Here is a 12957-nt window from a genome sequence, read left to right on the forward strand (position 1 = left end):
ACTAGCCATAGTTTAACCATGGTATAGCCAAAAACATGGTTACTTCCCTTTTACTATAATAAAACCCTGGTTAACTTTCATAAGCGAAATTTACCTCAAAGTGGTTCTCACTATTTGAAAAGACTCATTAATCACCCAAATCATGTTATGCTTTATATGTGTTGGTGGGGAAGAAATCATCATCATTCTCACTTATATAGTGAAACAAACATGCATGTGTGTGTGTGTGTGTGAAAACATCCTCACATCCCAAAATAAGACAATCCAGAGAGAATAAGAGGAGTAAAAAACAGGAAGCATGACTCAGCCGGACACATCAATGAACACACACACACACACACACACACACACACACACACACACACACACACACACACACACACACACACACACACACACACACACACACACACACACACACACACACACACACACACTTCGCTATCACAAATGGAATATATATCACAATTATATATACACACACACACACACACACACACACACACACACACACACACACACACACACACACACACACACACACACACACAAGTACTGAGTAATATCAATGAACAACATGTACTTACTATAGGATTAGGGTTTGGTTTAGGGTTAGTTGCTTGTGATTATGCATAATTTACTGTTATATTATAAGCACATGTAACGTGTAACAAGGACACAGTAAAATAAAGTGTTACTGAAATGCTAAACTCAGGTTGAAATGGATGTAAGCACCACCTTTCAGTTAGCTAAAAAAATCATTTGTTAATTGTCAAGGAGATCTCAAATTAAACACAGAAATAAAGAGCTGGATCTATTTGCAATTAGTTTAATGAAAACAAAATCACACCTCTCAGGAATATCAGGGAAACAAAAACTCAATAAACAGAACAGCCACTATAAAAATGGACAAGATTTGACAAAGAACAACTGAAAATGAAGGCTATATAAACACAGAGAAACACGAGGGACAAAACGAGCTAATTAACAAGACACAGTTGAAACACATGAGGGCAAATCAAAAACCGATGAACTACTAATGCAACTAATGAACTAAGAAAAAAAGAAACATGAACTAACAGAAAACTGAACAAGAAACAGTAAAAATCAAACAAGATAGCAACTTACACAAATCTCAAACCCAGAACAGACTTTACTTTAGATGCATCATAAAGTCCCCCTGTAGTCAGCAACTATATCCCTTAAATCTACTTCTTTGATCACCAAAATTACATATTTAAGCGTTTTTTCAAAAAATCTTCATACCTTAAAATAGCTTGAATGTATGTATGAATGAATGTAACTCGACACCCTTGCCTCATTTAGTATACGCGGTTCTATGAATATGCAAATGAGCCCCGCCTCCACTCACTCACTCAGCTCAGAGATCCACTGGTTGACGATCACGCGTTGATCTGATTGGTTACAAGGTAGTTTGTGACGTCAGAAACACCAGCGATTTCAAAGCGTGTGTTTGAGACTCTTTGGTTCACTGCAGTTTTAAGGAGGAAATACTCAGCAATGCTGTCGACTTATGAATTTACACATGGTTTGTCTTAAAGCTTATTAAAAACACCACATAGACACTACATTAAAAGCTGGATTGTCACCACAGGGGGACTTTAAGCTCTGTGTTATGGAAGCAAAGCAAGAGACTGAGCATTATCTGTCTGTGCTTAAGGGTCAAATATGCAGAGATCATCTGATCTCGGTCTGACCCGGATAAATAATTAGTCATGAATATTCATTAAACATGCAGATGAAACAGGGTGATAACATTAAAGAGAACTATGTGCTATGGATATGACTGATAATGTGTTTTCTTAGCTCATCACTGCACTCGAACAATGAGCATAGAGCGACAATAATAGCTGCCAGTGGAATCTCACACAGGAAACAGGAAACAGTTTGTGGTTTTGTAACTGAGTTCAGACCTCAGTTTCTCACACATTCAATGTTCAATCAATGATGTAGCTGCTTTTTTGCAAAGCATGTTGGAAACGACACATGCAGCACACGTCAAAGTCAGGTCAATGCATCAGTTATAATGGTCTTTTGTTCATTCCCCGTTTCCGTTTGTCCAATGTAAGTGGAAGTTAATTTAGTGTTAATGCTCCTAAATTAAGGAATTCACAACCTCTTTCACTTCGTGATCTATCAACTTTGTCTACCTTCAAGACTCAGCTAAAAATATATCTATTTAATATGTATTTTGGAATAATGTGGATTCTCTAGTTTGGGTCTATTGTATTCCCTGGGTCCCTGTATGTATTCACTAGTGGTGTAACGAGACCCTCATGTCACGGTTCGATACGTATCACGATACTGAGCTCACGATACCATATTATTGCGATACTCCAAGACATATACAGTTCTGTTGATTTAAATGCTAAATTTGGTATTACTGGGTGGATATGAATGCTGGATATGGTGCTGGAAACCCAAAGCTCAGGACAATAGAGACACCAGAATAAACATATTCATGATTCTGAAGCTGAAAATACCGAATTATTTTAGATGAATATGCTTGAACTCTGACTAGATATATTTAAAATAATGTCGGCCACTTTTTACTGGTAACATCAGACATTTGGCATTATCATGACCCACAAATATTCCTCCATTGCATTATTTTACATTATATTCAACATAATAGTAGTGTAATGTAGTACACTATAAAACTCAATATAGTTGCATTTTTGAATTGCAATATATTGTGACACCACATACAGATTCACTACTTTTATCTACTTTTTTTTTTTTTAGCTCCGTTAAAATGAGCTCATAAAGGAGGATGAAGTATATAGCAGGTCATGCTTCATTCACAATATGAAACATCTTCATCAAAAGAGAGCCCAGGGACTCTAATGTAAGAAGTTAAAGAATGAGAGGAATGACAGAACAACAGGAAAGCCCTTTTTCACAGACCCCGAAATAACCAGATATTACCTTTGCTGCAAAGAGGATATCAGAAAATAATCTGCCCAGTAGTGAGGATGTGCTCGAGATGTTTTAGTAACAGTGTCTTTACATGCTGTTACTATAGTAGTAACTATAAATTATGCATAATTGCATGCAACTTAAGAAGCACCGTTTGCAAAGGTAATGATCATTCAATCTCTGAGAACCAGGAACAGAGTTTTGTCTGAGACTATAATCACAGGAGAGAGTCGGGTAAATCACACACTCTGTAACTCAACATATGCATCCAAATATGCAATCTACTCCATTTTACTGTTATGATACAATCCTGCAGATTTAAAGTTGGCATTCTTTTAATAATGTTTATTAGTGTGGTCAAACATACAAATGCATGTAAATGAAGATCTTGAGTTAATTTTGGATCTTTTGCTTTAGTAGTGTTTTCGGTTTCACTTTATTTTGATGGTCCCTTTAACACGTTCTGTTGACTATAAGTAACGCTGCTCCTACATGTCTACTAACTCTCATTAGAGTGTTAGTAGAGTATTAATAGACTGGTAGGGTTAGGGTTAGATTAAGTTGACATGTAGGCCTAGTTGCAAAATTACTTATAGTCAGTAGAGTGTCTGTTGGAGGACCATCACAATAAAGAGTTATCAGATATTAAGCAGACAGTCGACTTATACTCCAATGAAAGTTAGTTGACATATAGTTGCAAAGTTACTTATAGTCAACAGCACGTTCAAAAGGGACCATCAAAATAAAGTGTTACCGTGTTTTCACATGACTTGAATTTGAGAGGATGAACAAAGTTAGGATTTGCAGTTGATATGCATATACATTCAAAGTTTTAAAATGTCTAGTAGAGAAACTCAGTTGTGTCTGTGGTGAGAGAGTTTGAGCCTGTAAAGGGTCTTTTGTGTCAGAGAACACTGGGATTGTTGACACATGCAGTCAATAAGTTAAAACTTCATCAGGTACAAACATAACTCTCAAACAGATGTTGACCTTTCAATGCCTCAAAAATCTCTTTAATGTCTCGAATGTTTCTCTGGAAAAGAGATTTCACAGTGTGCAAATGGAGACGTTTGCTTCTGTCTCTTGCTTCTCAGAAATGTACATATAAGCCGCCCTCTCATTCTCATAGATCAGTGTATACTCCTCAATCGAACATTTTCAAAGGTATTCTGCTTAAGCTTTTGAACACTCATATGCTTACACACACACACACACACACACACACACACACACACACACACACACACACACACACACACACACACACACACACACACACTGAAAGTGTTACCTGTGAGTATTGTCTGCGGAGACTGAATCGCTGAACCATCCTGACTGACAAACACTGAACGAACACAAGCAGAAACACTCTCACCCACCTCTCACCCACCCCTCTCTCTCTCTCTCTCTCTCTCTCTCTCTCTCTCTCTCACACACACACACACACACACGCACACACACACACATAAACATGTGTACTTATACGAGCACATACTGCACCACAGACTCCTATTGTTGCAACAAGACAAACCTTTTACAGTTTTTCTCGAAAGCTTAAACACATTTCTTGAGACAATGCCTCCTTTTCTCGAAACTCTAAACACAAATCCAAAACTTCTCACCCAAGTCCATAAACTTCCTATTTTCTGGTTAAAATGAAGCTCTCCACTCAAAATCATTCAATCTTGCTGAAAAACCAAACGTTGCCCTCAGACATGACACACAAGCCCTCAAAAATACACACACCACAACATCTCAGGTCAGGGTATGTTTACACGACAACGATAATGCTTAAAACGGAGACGTTTTTCCTATGAGTTTTCAGCGTACAGACGGATCCGCGGAAAAACGCTGTGTTCTGCTGCCCGGCCAGTAGATGGCGAAGACTGAACACGTAATACGCATGTGCATGACGTCATCGTCTTCAGAGATTCACGTTTTTGTTGTTTACATGAAGTCCGTTTTCAAAAACTTGCACTTTTAGGCGCCCAAAACGTCGTTGTCATGTAAACGAACGGCCAAAACGCATAAAAAGTTTGTACGTTTTTAGTTGAAAATGGTTTCGTGTAAACAGCACCTTAGGCCCCGTTTACACGTACACGGTTATTTTGAAAAACGGAGACATTTCCCTTCGGTTGTGCCCCTCGTTTACACGCAAACGGAGAATTCGCCTCTGAAAACTCCGCCCAGAGTAGAGATTTTGGAAAACTCTGTTTGCACGTTTGCATGTAAACTGAGAAAAACAGAGTTTTAGACAGTCGACGTCACAGTGTGCGACAGAACTTGCACTGCATCAAAGGTGCGACCTATATTTTTGGAATTCTGATTGGCTAACATGGGCTTGAGCTTCTCGTTACACTGCCACCTACAGGTTTGGCATGCTCTTGACGGCATATACACGGGTTTGTGTAAACGAACACTTTTCTGAAAACGGAGAGGGTGAAATGTCCGTTTATGAAAATAACCGGCCACGTGTAAACCCAGATACATTTGAAAACATCGTTTTCGTTTAAAAACGCTCTCAGTCCACACTAGCGCTGTAACCCCCCCCCCTAAATTCACCTTTACTGCGCATGTGTAAAACCCAAGCGGCAACATTCTAATCTGAAAAATGAAGCCTACCTGGAAGTGCGAAAAACTGCAATACATCGAAAATCCGCTAGGGGAAGGTCCCAAAAGGGAGCAAATGTCCATACACCCCCATGTTAAAATGTCCGTTTTCACAGCATAAATTCATGTTTTTACAGGTTGGTCCCATGGACTTTTATTGTATTTTTCGATAGGTTCCGAGTGCCTGACAACTGTGAGGGGGGTGAATTTTTTTCTAACTCGTTAGTTTAGATCGTATTTAGATATAAAATGTATGACAAATAAGGGCACGATTCACAGCTTGATTGACAGCTGACAACGAGCATAGGCTGCGCCGAGTGGAATTCCTGAAATTTGACGTCTCGGCCATGATCTGACACAACACATCATACCTGTAAGTTATCCTTTCTGAACATTTGTATTGAAATATGGCGCCGCCCATACCCCCCATAAACGGCCTCAAAACCGTTCTTCAGAAGTCTATGGGTGACGTCACAGACGCTTTGTCCATATTTTTTACAGTCTATGGTAAAACCTCACAAAAGCTCACTGAGATGATACAGATGGAAAAATAAAAAGTTAGCGCACAATTCTTCTGACATGATCATTTTATTTAGCTAAATATCTCAGCATTCACTGATTGTCCAAGTCGCTCTCACTCACCATTATATGTTTGGTCTAAAACGGTAAAACTGCTCTCATGTTTCGCCGCAGGACAGCAAATGTGAGTGAATTTACTGTAACCTTTGCAGGACTGTGATATGAAGAGTGTGCAAAGTGTGACATTTTAGCAACAGTGTGAAAGTGAATCGCACATAACAGGCACAACACCGGTTTAAACATGAATATCTATTGGTACAATATGCGTCACATGACTAAATTTACATCATCGTTTTTAAATACCTCCTTTTTGACAGTCCACACTACAACGCGAAACAGTGTCAGTGTGGATGGAAGGCCAAAATGGAGAGAAAAAGATGCGTTTTCAAACAAAAATGTATTAAGCCGCGTTTCCACCGCAGGAACTTTCCCCAGGAACTAGGAACTTTGGGCTGGTACTCGATGTGTTTACACCGCAGGAACCAGGGTCTAAATGAAGTTCCGGGTAAATATTTCCCCTTCCGATAGTCCCTGCTCATGAGGTAGTACTTTTTCAAAGTTCAGGAACTTTCAGGGGTGGGACTTGTGCGCTGCACAAGCTGATTGGTTGCGTTCACGCCGCATTTTGGTTGGATGATTCCACGCAGCATTTTATTTATTTTTAACCTCCCTTTGTAAAAAATCTATTGCGGTTCGTGTCGTGGCTTCATGCCGTAAGAGTTGTCTGTCAGCAAATATGGAATTTAATAAAAAAAAAACTGGTGGACTGGCGAGGAGTTTCAGGCTTTATTAAGAGTATTTGTGGAAGAGGAAACTTTCTGCGCGTTCGTCCCAGCCATCTCACGGTCAATGTCCGCAATAGCTGATAACATACACATTTTATATCTAACGTTAGCATTACGAGCTTACTGAACACGCTTTATCAGTGCTCGTCTCTTTTCTGCCACAGCTTTTATTATTAAGTCATTATGTTTACACATTGTCATCTATTGCAAGGCACTCCAAACCATGTTACAAATGTACTGTAACAGGATTGAAATAGCGCTTTGAGGTTTGTAACGAACAACTATTTACAAGACTGTCACTATTTATGATTGATAGACGGGGTTCAGGCTTTTTTTAAGCGTATTTGCGAAAGAGTAATTTTTTGCGCGTTCGTCCCAGGCATCTCACAATAACTGATAACATACGTTGTCTAATTTTATACGCATACGAGCTTTCTGAACACGCTTTAGTATCAGTGCTCGTCAATTTTGTTTTGTTAATTACCTCGTTAGTAAACCAATACATAACTGCAGCACAGTTTGAATCTCCTCAGTCCATACTTATTATAAATGTAGCGCAACCCTTTTATAGTCTATGGGCGCAACTGATTACTGTCCGTCGCAGACTGGTTTACCTTCCCGGTACTTTAGACCGCGGTGTAAACGCAGAAAGCAACCGGTCTGGGGCGAAAAAAGTTCCTGGGAAAAAAGTTCCTGGTACAAATTGTTCCGGGTAATTTCGGTGGAAACGCGGCTTTAGTGTGGACAAGGCCTTAGGTTGCTTTCACACCTGAACGTTTGTTTTCGCAACCTGGTGCATTTTCTCCCTTGGTTCGGTTCGTTTCTCGCCCCGATTGCAAACGAACTCTGGGACGGTTCGCTTGAGATGTGAAAGCAATTCGACCCAATGGACCAACCAACCAAATGGTATTATAATTAATAACGTGAAATGTGCTATATACAACGCTGTGAGATTCTGTGAGAACACATTAGTTATCACAGTTGAGCAGCTCTTCATCTTAAAATGTTGTGTAATTGTGCTTCTCCGCGCGAGAATGCTGTCCTGATGAAGCCTTGATTCCTGCTCTATCTGCATTATATCATTCGTATATTAGGGGTGTAACGAGACCCTCATGTCACGATTCGATATTTATCACGATACGATAATGGAGCGAACTTGTCAATCATCTTGATGGATAACGCAGAGGAAACTCTGATCAAAAGGAGGACAGTTGCACTCGTATGTAACTTGCATAAACACATTTTGCTTTGAAAGGTTCCCATGTGAAAGCCGACCGAACCAAGAAGAAAATGCAACATTGTAACAAATTACAGTTTTTCTGAATTGCTAAACACTAAATCCCATTCTCTGAAGCAAATTATCAATAGCCTAAACCAATTTGTCGAATAAATCACTCTTTCTGTAAAACATTAAACAAGTTCACATAGTTAAGGCATTGAGAACATAAAAATAAAAATAAAAAGTGTTAGCAATTCAGAGAAACTGTAAGTCCCTGTTTCAGGACAAAACAAACGATCTATAAGTGTGAAAACGCCCTAACACACTGGTGAGAATAAAATTCAAAACAATACTGCAAAAACCGGTAATGAGCTGTTTTGCTTGTGGTTCTTCCCCTCAAAGCCTTTGCAAATGATGAACACAACAAAAGACACAACAAATGTATACATTTGCACATTTTTATTCCTGAATGTTCTGTACAGTACAATTCACCAAACAAAAATAACAAAAATCTTGTCAACATAAAATCCTCTAGCATGCCTGATCCACTCCTGATCAACTGAAAGCTTCTTTTTTTCCCCGGCGTCAAAATCAGGCACATATAAATGTCAGGAAACACGATTTCTGGCGGCATGTCAACATCCATGAATCATTGGATCTTTGGTAAGTTATAAGGAACACTACACTCTCAGAAATAGAGAGGTATATATGTAATATAAAACACCTTTAGGGGTACAATGGCTTGTGACTGGGGCTGTACCTCAAGGGTACAATATTGTACATTAACCTTTAAAAGAAACGGTACATATGCTTTTTGACCCTCAAAAGGTACATATATGTACCTTGAGGTCCAATAATAAGCCCTATGGGGTACGTTAGTGTAGATTGTACCTTGGGGGACAGAAATGGACTCCTACTGTACCCCTATTTCTGACAGTGTATATAGAGTCCAACCTTTAGTTTTAGCTGATAATCATTCGTTTTACTGGCGTTTTCGCAGTTTCCCCTATTAAATACAGTCACTCAGCAGCTCTTCTGCCACTCAGTCCGGATGAGGGAGTGTGTTCCTGTGGGAAAGTGACGTCAGTGCATACTCTCTGTAGTGTAACAGCTACAGTATACATCTATGTGTTGTACAGCACTCAGAAGTTAGAGCAGTCTGAAGCACACCGACCTGTTTCCTGAAGGTCCTTATGATCGAGGCGACGGTGAAGCGACTCAAGTTTGGCTGAACTCGTGGCCCAGCCTCCCTCATAGTCATACAAGGACAAGGACATGGTCAACTAGTGGCACCAGTTTCATCCGAGACTGCTTGTTTCCTTGCCCTTCCTCGTCCTCCTCATCTCAGGCGTCCTCAACCTCTTCTATCACGTCTCTCTGGATCCATTGTTCCAACACTATCTATCGAAGGTTCTGATTGGTGTGAGATCAGTTTTGACTCTTAGGGGCTGTTCACACGACACCGTTTTCAACTTAAAACGTAAAACTTTTTATGCGTTTTGGCCGTTCATTTACATGACAACAGCGTTTTGGGCCTGAAAACACAAACTTTTGAAAACGGTCTCCGTGTAAACAACAAAAACGTGAATCTCCGAAGATGATGACGTCATGCACATGCGTATTATGTGTTCAGTCTATAGTGTTTCATCGCCATCTACTGGTCTGGCATCAGAATACAGCGTTTTTATTCGTTTTCACGTAACCGTGTGAATGGGGATCATTTTGACAATAGTGTCGTCTGGTGTCGTCTGTACGCGGAAAACTCAAAGGAAAAACTTCTCCGTTTTAAGCATATCGTTGTCGTGTGAACAGACCTTTAGAGTTTCCACCTGGGTAATTGTGTGCTAACTGAGCTGAAGCTGTGCTGACTTGAGTGAACAATATTGAATGCTAGTGCTTTCTAAATGACCACATGGGGTAGGCAATGAGAAATGATTGTGTGTAGAGTTTTGCAGTGGAAGTTCAACAAATCTGATGTGTCAAAACAGGGGAATCGTGTTTATAGTTTAGGGAAATGGGTGTGCTTTCTGATAAATGCCGTTATGGTTTTGAAATTTTAGTTCAAAAGCCTGGTTATAGTGTTCAAGCAATCGAGAAAAACTGTACACAAGTGTTAGTTAGACGGTATTTATACTTAGTGGAAATAGTAGCAGATACTATTCACACCTCAGTGTTTTGTAGTACATTATAACAACATGTTCATTTCATTTATTTATTTATAAAGCACATTTACGGTGGCTCAGTAGTGCACAACACAACGACATTTAAAAAGCGCATGATCCCTAAGGGAACGTCCGCCAATTCCTTCAAGTTGTTAAAATGTATAATTTGTATGAATTAAAATTACTTTTAACATTCAAAAACAGAAATGTTCCGAATCCAAAGCTTGATGTATTGGTAGTACACTGACTTACTACAGCTGACTTTTTTCCAATACCTTCCTTCATCTATTTACAGTAAACAACAATTTTTTTGTTGAAAATTTCTGTAATATAATAAAAGTTTTTCCTTTTCTTTTATCATGTTTCAAAGGTTGTAGTTCCTATTAACCAGACTGACTTACAACAGGTGAAATTGTGCCAGTAGCTCCCTGTATGCACAGTACACAATTTGCTTTTTATAAAAACATTAGGCCTACTGTAATTCACCTAAAGGTTTTTTTGTTTTGTTTTTCATGTCCCAAAGCTTGTGGTTTCTAGTGACCAGACTGACTTATTACAGGTGAAATTGTGCCAATACCTTCCTGTAATTCTGCAATTCACCAAATGGTTTTTATTTTTATTTATCAAATTATATTATAATAAATTATACGTTTTAACCACTTGGTGGAATTGCCTTCCCTTAGGCATCATTCAAAAACAAAGCATTAGCTATAATTCATGTAGGTGATTTTGAAGTATATTTTCTGTCGATATACAATGGTTGCATACTGTTAAAACTAATCGTGGTATTGATATATTAAGACTGCCGACTCTTTAGAACAGTGGCAAGGAAAACTAACTTTATCGCGCTCCGAGAGCCCTCTAGTGGTCGGGAGCATTTCTGTTGTGTTGTGGCTTAATTGCGTTGTGTTGTGAACTTATGTTTGCTTTTTAAATCTCGTTGTGTTGTGCGCTACTGGGCCACCGTACACATTTAATGCAACAGCTGTTGCCCAAAGTGCTTCACAATCACTAAAAAACACAAAAATAAGAGTACAGAGAGAGAAATAAAAAAATCTAACAAAAACGCACAAAACATAGACAAGGTAATGATCAAAACACCCATTATGAAGATGCCCAGGATGTGCTTTTAACATGGCCTTACATTTCGGTAGTGACTTTTCTGACCTTACAGAAAGAAGGAGATCATTCCAAAGTCTGGGTCCGACACGGGAAAACGCTCTGTCGCCCTTATGTTTGTGTTTTGTTCTGACAACACAGAGAAGATTTACATTTTCGGATCTCAAAGATCTAGATGGATTATTAAATGCCAGCATACTTGAAAGATAAGAAGGGGCCTTAAAAACAAGTAACAGGATCTCATAGATAGTTCTATCTCAAACCAGCAGCCATTTCAACGATTATTTAAGTAATTGACTCAAATTTGTTGGCTGACTTAAGCATTCTTGCAGCAGCATTCTGTATTTTTTGAAGATGTGCCAATGCTTTGTTGTCAATTCCAAAGTAAAGAGAGTTGCAATAGTAGTAGTATACTACTACTCACTACTTCAGTGTATATGATTATTTTTGTTCAAATGCTGCCCTTTTTGGGACATTGCTTGTCTCAGTCCCAGAAGTTTCTCCTACACCTTCTGTAATAACTCCTCCTGTTGGTCAGTAACTGAAGGGATCTGAGCGCAGATACGAGATGCTCACGTCACACCGATCCCATCAACACCACATACAGTCTCAACTACACGTTAAACACCTTATTCACACTTTTCAAATATTTTCATCATTTGTATTTCAAATAAACTTCTCTCTGAGCTGATATAAGATGGAAAAAAGGGGGCAGATGATGGTTTTGTTAGAGTTAAACAGGGAACTAAAAACTAACTAAAAACGTAATTGTCACAATAGGGAAGAAAACACTAGCGCAACTTCCTTTTCATCCCGACTTTAAACATGAAACCGTATTCTCAACTACAACAACCATGCATGTGTTTTCTACATCTGCTCAGCTGCTGTTACAGACTATACCATCATACACACAATACACAACAACAACAAACACATGTTATTATCTACCAAAAACACACTGCATCTAAACATAAACAATAATCCTTAAATAAATGATGCAGCTAATATTAATTCTTAGATAAGCTGCTAAATAAAGACTACAAAAGTTTCAGTGCTTAATGATTTGGACCATCATGTCCTTGTGCATTAGCAACTTACATAAAAAACAACAACAAAATACAGTGGTGTGCAGTAGAACAAAACACTCTATACTTGTTATAAGTGCACATATTTGATTTGTACTGATGGCAGAGCAGCTGTGTTGTCGAACACTTCAACACACTCTTCTCAGCGTTATGGGCGGTTTAGTTCTTCACCGGGAATTCAGCTGTTAAACAGGGTTTCTGGCATTCACAGACGCATATATAGGCTTTGAGTTCTTTAATATTACTAAATAAATAATGCATTTCTTTTCAGGCCGAGGAGTTCAAAACAAGTCTGTTTCCTAACAAAGCGTGATTGGGTGAAGCTAGAACATGCTAATATTGGGCTCAAGGGCTCTGTTTACAGCTGGTGTTAAGATGCGTTTTGGTCGATCGGATCACAAGTAGACGAGAGACACATTCCCATTTACACCTGGTGTTTCAATCCGTCTCTTCTGTCC

The 12957-nt window shown here is 39.0% G+C and overlaps 2 protein-coding genes across 4 annotated transcripts in view; one reads left to right on the forward strand and one right to left on the reverse strand.

Moving 5' to 3' along the window:
• tmcc1a (transmembrane and coiled-coil domain family 1a) overlaps positions 1-12957 on the reverse strand; it is a 76231-nt gene that overhangs the window by 57164 nt on the left and 6110 nt on the right. Inside the window, exon 1 of one of the 3 annotated variants that reach the window (XM_082188752.1) lies at positions 4232-4318. The exons of the other annotated variants lie outside the window; for them this stretch is intronic. Within the exon in view, the coding sequence (XP_082044878.1) occupies positions 4232-4270 (39 nt within the window). The 5' untranslated portion in view covers positions 4271-4318. Of the gene's footprint in view, positions 1-4231; positions 4319-12957 lie in introns of those variants that run through there. 3 annotated transcript variants of the gene reach the window in all.
• Positions 1-12957, forward strand: part of LOC309512978 (uncharacterized protein) — a 58336-nt gene that overhangs the window by 7736 nt on the left and 37643 nt on the right. The window lies entirely within an intron of this gene.

This window comes from Leuciscus leuciscus, assembly GCF_965113295.1.
Source record: "Leuciscus leuciscus genome assembly, chromosome: 13".
NCBI lineage: Eukaryota > Metazoa > Chordata > Actinopteri > Cypriniformes > Leuciscidae > Leuciscus > Leuciscus leuciscus.